Below are 6,200 nucleotides of genomic sequence, written 5' to 3' on the forward strand. Positions count from 1 at the left end.
CGTTCTCTCTTTCCTCAGACAGAAGGCGTCAGAGGGCTGAAATGAAATGCGCGCGCGCACACACACACACACACACACACACACACACACACACACACACACACACACACACACACACACACACACACACACACACACACACACACACACACACCCCACACACACCCACACACCCCACACACCCCACACACCCCACACCACACACACCACACAACCCGTTCTCGCAAATTTAATAAGTCAATATTGACTTATTAAATATGTGCATAGGTGACATTCTTAACATAATAGATACCCTTAAAAAGATTCATAGAAAACACCGACCTTACCTAACCTTGTTAGTATCTTAAGATAAGCATCTTATTGCTTCGTAATTACAATTATTACTTAACCTATACCTATTATAGGTTAGGTAATAATTGTAATTACGAAGCAATAAGATGCTTATCTTAAGATACTAACAAGGTTAGGTAAGGTCGGTGTTTTCTATGAATCTTTTTAAGGGTATCTATTATGTTTAGTATATCACCTATGCACGTAGTTGATAAGTCAATATTGACTTTACGAATTTGCGAGAACGGGTTGCACCACACACACCACACACACACACACACACACACACACACACACACACACACACACACACACACACACACACACACACACACACACACACACACACAGTCACACACACAGTTCAATCCCTCAGTTTTACCATAGATTCCGAGGAGTACGATCTTGCCGCTCTTGGCGTATTCTTTGTAATGCTACAAGCAAATAGAAAAAAGAAAACTAAGAAGCGTAAGCAGTGGTGCAAAAAGTGGTTACTAAGGCGAAATCAATGTTCAGATATTAAATTGTTAAAGGAATTAAGTGAAGAACCAATTGATTTTCTCAATTATATATAGGCCACCAAATTTAGACAGAATGGAAGCAAAGCATCTATGGGATGAAATATCTAGAGCATCTAGATCTAACAGTATTTATGTCATGGATGACTTTAATTTTAGTGGAATAAACTGGTTGAACAAAACGGGGAATAATGAAGCAGAAGACTTTCTAGAATTAATTGACGATTGCTTTCTTACGCAACACATTAAGGAACCAACGCGGGAAAATAATATTTTAGATTTAGTGTTAACTAACAGGGAAACACAAATTAAGGACATCGAAATAGGGAATGAGCTAGGGAACAGTGATCATAAAGAAATCAGATTTAGCATAGAATGGAATAGATCTGTAGGGGAAAATTCTGTTAAAGTACCTGATTTTCGAAAAGCTAATTTCAATAACCTAAGAAATTTATTGGTTCAAATAGATTGGAAAGTCTTGGGTATGGGGTGTGGGCCGGTCTTGGAGCTGGACGTGAACCCAGCGATAGGTGACGTAAAAGGGGTTTTCGATGTGGACTCAAAATATAACCTATTTAAAAATATTCTAAGCGAAGCCCGGGAATGTAGTATACCATATAAATTGAATAGATCGAATACTAATGATCCAAAGTGGATAACAAAAGATCTGAAGAACCTTATTGGTAAAAAGAGGGCTTGGTACAAAAGGATTAAGAATGAGGAAGTCAGTTTAGAACAGGAATTCGTACAACTGGTTAGAAATACTAAAAAAAGAGATAAGGAAAGCAAAAAGAAACTATGAAGTTCGCATAGCAGAGCAAGCAAAGACAAATCCTAAAAGGTTTTTTCCAGTTATACCGGACAAAGTTTAGGGAGAGGATAAGTCCATTAAAAACTGAGACAGGTCAAATAACAGATAATGATGAAGAGATGAGTAGTATTTTTAATAAATATTTTATATCTGTATTTACTAAAGAGGAACTTAACAATATGCCTTCAGATGAACAAGTATATGTGGGTGGGGACGAGGACAGGTTGACTAGTTTAGCAGTTACCAGGGAGGATGTAATTAAACAAATAGTAAAACTAAAACCAAACAAATCCCCAGGGCAGGATGAAGCGTTTGCCAGGGTGCTTAAAGAATGCAAAGAGGAGCTTTCCGAGCCACTGTCTACCATATTTAATAAATCAATAGAGTCAGGCAGAGTGCCAGAGTTATGGAAAGTTGCTAATGTGATACCAGTTTTTAAGAAAGGAGATAGATCACTTGCGTCAAACTATCGGCCAATTAGTCTATTGTGGGAAAGTTACTCGAATCGATAATTGCAAATAAAATTCGTCTTCATCTTGAAAAACACAAATTAATAAATGAGTCGCAACATGGTTTTACAAATGGCCGTTCATGTTTAACAAATTTGCTATCTTTTTATTCCAGCATAGTTGAGGCAGTTGATAGTGTTAATGATTGTGATGTTGTGTACCTTGACTTTAGCAAAGCTTTTGATACAGTGCCACATGAAAGACTGATTAAAAAAATAGAGTCTCATGGTATTGGAGGTGCTATATTAAGTTGGATTAGGGCATGGCTATTCCAAAGGAAACAGAGTTAGTATAAATGGGGTAAAGTCAGAGTGGGAAAATGTTGTAAGGAGTGCCTCAGGGCTCTGTCCTGGGACCTCTGTTGTTTATAATATATATCAATGATTTAGATTCAGGTTTGAGTAGCAACATTTGCAAATTTGCCGATGATACAAAAATCGGCAGGGAAATTACCACGGAAGAAGACTCACTATCACTTCAAGTTGATCTAAATAGGGTTTTGAAATGGTCAAAGGATTGGCAGATGCAGTGATAAATGTAAAGTTTTGAGGCTAGGTAATGATGATAGAGTTACAAGATACGAGCTAGATGGTGTTGAGATTACGAAGTCGAATTGCGAAAGGGATCTGGGAGTTATGATAAGTAAGTAATTCTTATGATAAGTAAGAATTTAAAACAAAAGGATCAATGCATGAATGTTCGTAATAAGGCAAATAGGACACTAGGATTTATTAATCGAAGCGTTAGTAACAAGACACTTGGTGTGGTTCTTCAACTATATCTTGCTCTGGTTAGGCCCCATTTAGATTATGCAGTTCAGTTTTGGTCGCCGTATTATAGTGTAACACTGTAAAAGTGTTTGGTTTAGGTTAATACATACATAGAGTACATGAGTCACAGACAAGGATCTGAGAGGCGCCAGTTTGTCGGCCTGAGATCTCACACCTCAAAGCGTTAATGACCTCAAGTGACCTGAGGTCAGATCATGAGAATTTCACCTTGCTTTCGCTAAGCTTATAATTGTAGTCTGGTAGCCTTCAAACATGCCGACGTTTAAGGAGTGGCTTGGTAGTGCCGGAGGCTATCTACTTGTGGGCGGAGTTAGTACTAGGGTCCCCAATATATACTCGGAGAGCATTAAGGATTAACAGACAGAACGGCAGTCAGCAGAGCAGAGGAGACGGCCCTAGCAGGGAGGCTGTCGGCCGGCAGGGCGGGAGTCTCTGTCAACTACAGACCCCCCCCCCCTCTCTATCCAGCTATAGGCAGAGACACTTGGTGAGTTGAGCAGTAAGGTGACTTGGTCGTGTTTACATATGTTGTGTGATGATCAGGGGCAGTCAAGTTGTAGGGTTCTTGAATTCTTGGATGATGACTCACTTTGCATATTAAACTGAAACATTTTAATTGAATTGCTAAATTATGATACTTCATGTGAAATATAATTATGAATTTATTATTTAAATTGTGTTTAACTTTGTCCCCTAGAGCTTTGAGTTGAGGTGAGAAAGCCTCTGTGGTTACTGGTTTCATGATATTAATGAATACATGTTTGGAGTTGATACATGGTAATAACATCTTTTGAGAATATTTTGATACAGACAAGTTCCATTCCTTGTCTTGTATATAATGGTCTAGAATGGATGGTGGCAGCATTTCGTCTTCTACTATCTACTCTTCTACTTCTACTATCTACTCTTCTCCTTCTACCTATCTACACCTCTCCCTCCACCCCTCTCTAAACTCTCACTTTCAACTAATGACCCTTCTCGCTTCTCCCACCTCCCTACCTCTCACCCCAAACCCTCACTAATTACTTCACTATTCATTTCTTTCCTCTCGTTTTCTCTTATACGTTTGTGGCAATGATTATGTATTCTAGAGTTCTCTCTAGAGTTTCGGGTAACTGATCAAGTGACGGCGCCTTGTAGTCTTAGCACCTAGGTAGTCGAATGCCTAGGTTACAAGGTGTTGAACGAGAGAGGTTGCCTTAGGAACTCTGGAGGGTGCTCTAGAATAGTTAGCTAACTGGGGACGGGATAACGGACTAGAGAGAGCTGTTTCCCCCGGCCTCGTTAGTTAACTGGGGGGTGGAATAATGGACAAGATAGAGCTATTTCCCCCACCCCCCCGTTACAATAGAATGGATATAAATTCACTTGAGCGTGTCCAACGTAGGATGACTAAGTTAATTCCCCATATTAAAAATCTTTCATATGAAGAAAGATTAACAAAGCTTAAATTGCATTCACTGGAAAGGCGAAGAGTTAGGGGTGACATGATAGAGGTTTACAAGTGGATGAATGGACACAACAAAGGGGATATTAATAGGGTATTAAAAGTATCAACACAAGACAGAACACGAAACAATTGGATAAGTTTAGATTTAGGAAAGACTTGGGTAAATACTGGTTCGGTAACAGGGTTGTAGATTTATGGAACCAATTACCGCGTAACGTGGTGGATGTGGGGTCCCTCGATTGTTTCAAGCACGGGTTGGACAAGTATATGAGTGGGATTGGGTGGTTATAGATAGGAGCTGCCTCGTATGAGCCAATAGGCCTTCTGCAGTTACATTTGTTCTTTTGTTCTAATGTTCTAGAAGTTGCATTTGCCAGACAGGTCCAGGGGTGCTGCATCTCGGAGCCCCGCAAGTTGTGTCTACATAGGACTGGGTAGTAGGATGCTTACCCGACGTCGCTGGAGTATGTGTTCCTGGACTGTCATCTGCCACTTGGGGGAAGGGGGGGGGAGGGTAGTCCTGTGAGCACATCACCGTGAGGTCTAGGGAGCACTGTGTCCACAGTCGACTGTTTCGTGGGGCTGTATGCCCGCTACTCCTCAGTCCGAAAAGCTCTGCTGAGTTTGAGTGACTTAGCCATCGATTGATTGATTGATAAAGATTAAGCCACCCAAAGGAGGCACGGGCATGAATAGCCCGTAAGTGGAGGCCCTTTGGAGCCATTACCAGTACCAATAGCTGGTACTTGGAATCTGTGGATGGATGGGATCTTCATGGTCGCTCGCAGTTTATGACCCGCAGGAGGCTTAGTCGCCAGGTTGCAGTTTAATGTGCAATGCGACGCTTTATATCTGAACAGAACACCGTCGATCCTGGTACCATCAGGATCGTCGTCCTTTTCGAGGAATTGTATTTGTCCGTCAGGAAATTTGCGCCGAAATTCTGGGTCGTGGTATTCTTTTTTCAGTATTGTGAGATTAGTGTAAGTGTTCATGGTGTGGGCGTGGACATACATGGGGTGCGGGTATTTGTTCTGGCTGATTAACTTGTTACATCTGTGGGCCAATTGTCGTCTGGTGTGTGTGTTGCCATTGAACTCGCTGGGCGGAATGAACAGCACATGGCAAGTATTTTTGTTTTCGTCGTCGCAAGGCCGTTCTCGTCGACGTCGGTGGCGGCTCTGGAGAGCCTCTTGGTGTTGGTTGTGGGAGTTTCGGGTGGTCCGTTGTCGTCTTTGGATGTGGTGTTATCGTTGTCAGGGGTAGCCAGGGTAGGTGGCGTCGCTGTTACCGGACTGGTTGTGGGTCCTGTTGCGGGGTCGGACCCCGGGCCGGCCCCAGGTGGAGGAGCTGGGAGAAGTACCGTCACCGTCGGAAGTCCATTTGTGATGAGCAGCCTGTTGATAATGTGAATGTATAGGTTGACGTCGTTGCCTGCCAATTTATCGGCGAGGTGTAGAAGTACCGGTAGGAGGGTGTTGTTGGTGGTAACTGCAGCAGCTTCCCCAGTGTTCTCGGGCAAGGCCGGGAAAGCAGACGTAGGCGGTTTGGCTAGCTGAGTTGAGGTGGTGCTTGTCATCATCTTTTTTATTTCTTCCTGACGGTGGAGACAGGTGAAACTACAGTGTGCGGGCCATTGTAGAGTAGCCAGCGTCGGTGGGAGGATGTGCATTTCTGCACTTGCTCGGTGCACTTACTGGTGTAGTGGGAGTGCCGGTAGCACTTCGAGCTTCGTGTATCGTTCCTTGGTCATGTGGGCAGGTGGAATCGTAATTCCGGCGCACTTAAGGC

The 6,200-nt window shown here is 42.6% G+C and overlaps 1 protein-coding gene across 1 annotated transcript; it reads right to left on the minus strand.

Moving 5' to 3' along the window:
- Positions 1–5,451: 5,451 nt before the first annotated feature.
- Positions 5,452–5,991, minus strand: LOC138353227 (uncharacterized). Its single transcript, XM_069306111.1, has one exon. It carries the CDS (start codon positions 5,989–5,991, stop codon positions 5,452–5,454), a length of 540 nt encoding a protein of 179 aa, XP_069162212.1.
- Positions 5,992–6,200: the final 209 nt, after the last annotated feature.

Source organism: Procambarus clarkii, chromosome 56 (assembly GCF_040958095.1).
Source record: "Procambarus clarkii isolate CNS0578487 chromosome 56, FALCON_Pclarkii_2.0, whole genome shotgun sequence".
NCBI lineage: Eukaryota > Metazoa > Arthropoda > Malacostraca > Decapoda > Cambaridae > Procambarus > Procambarus clarkii.

Bases quoted from the DNA above. Each gene is read 5' to 3' on its own strand.
- LOC138353227 (XM_069306111.1), bottom strand. From the start codon at position 5,991: ATGATGACAAGCACCACCTCAACTCAGCTAGCCAAACCGCCTACGTCT.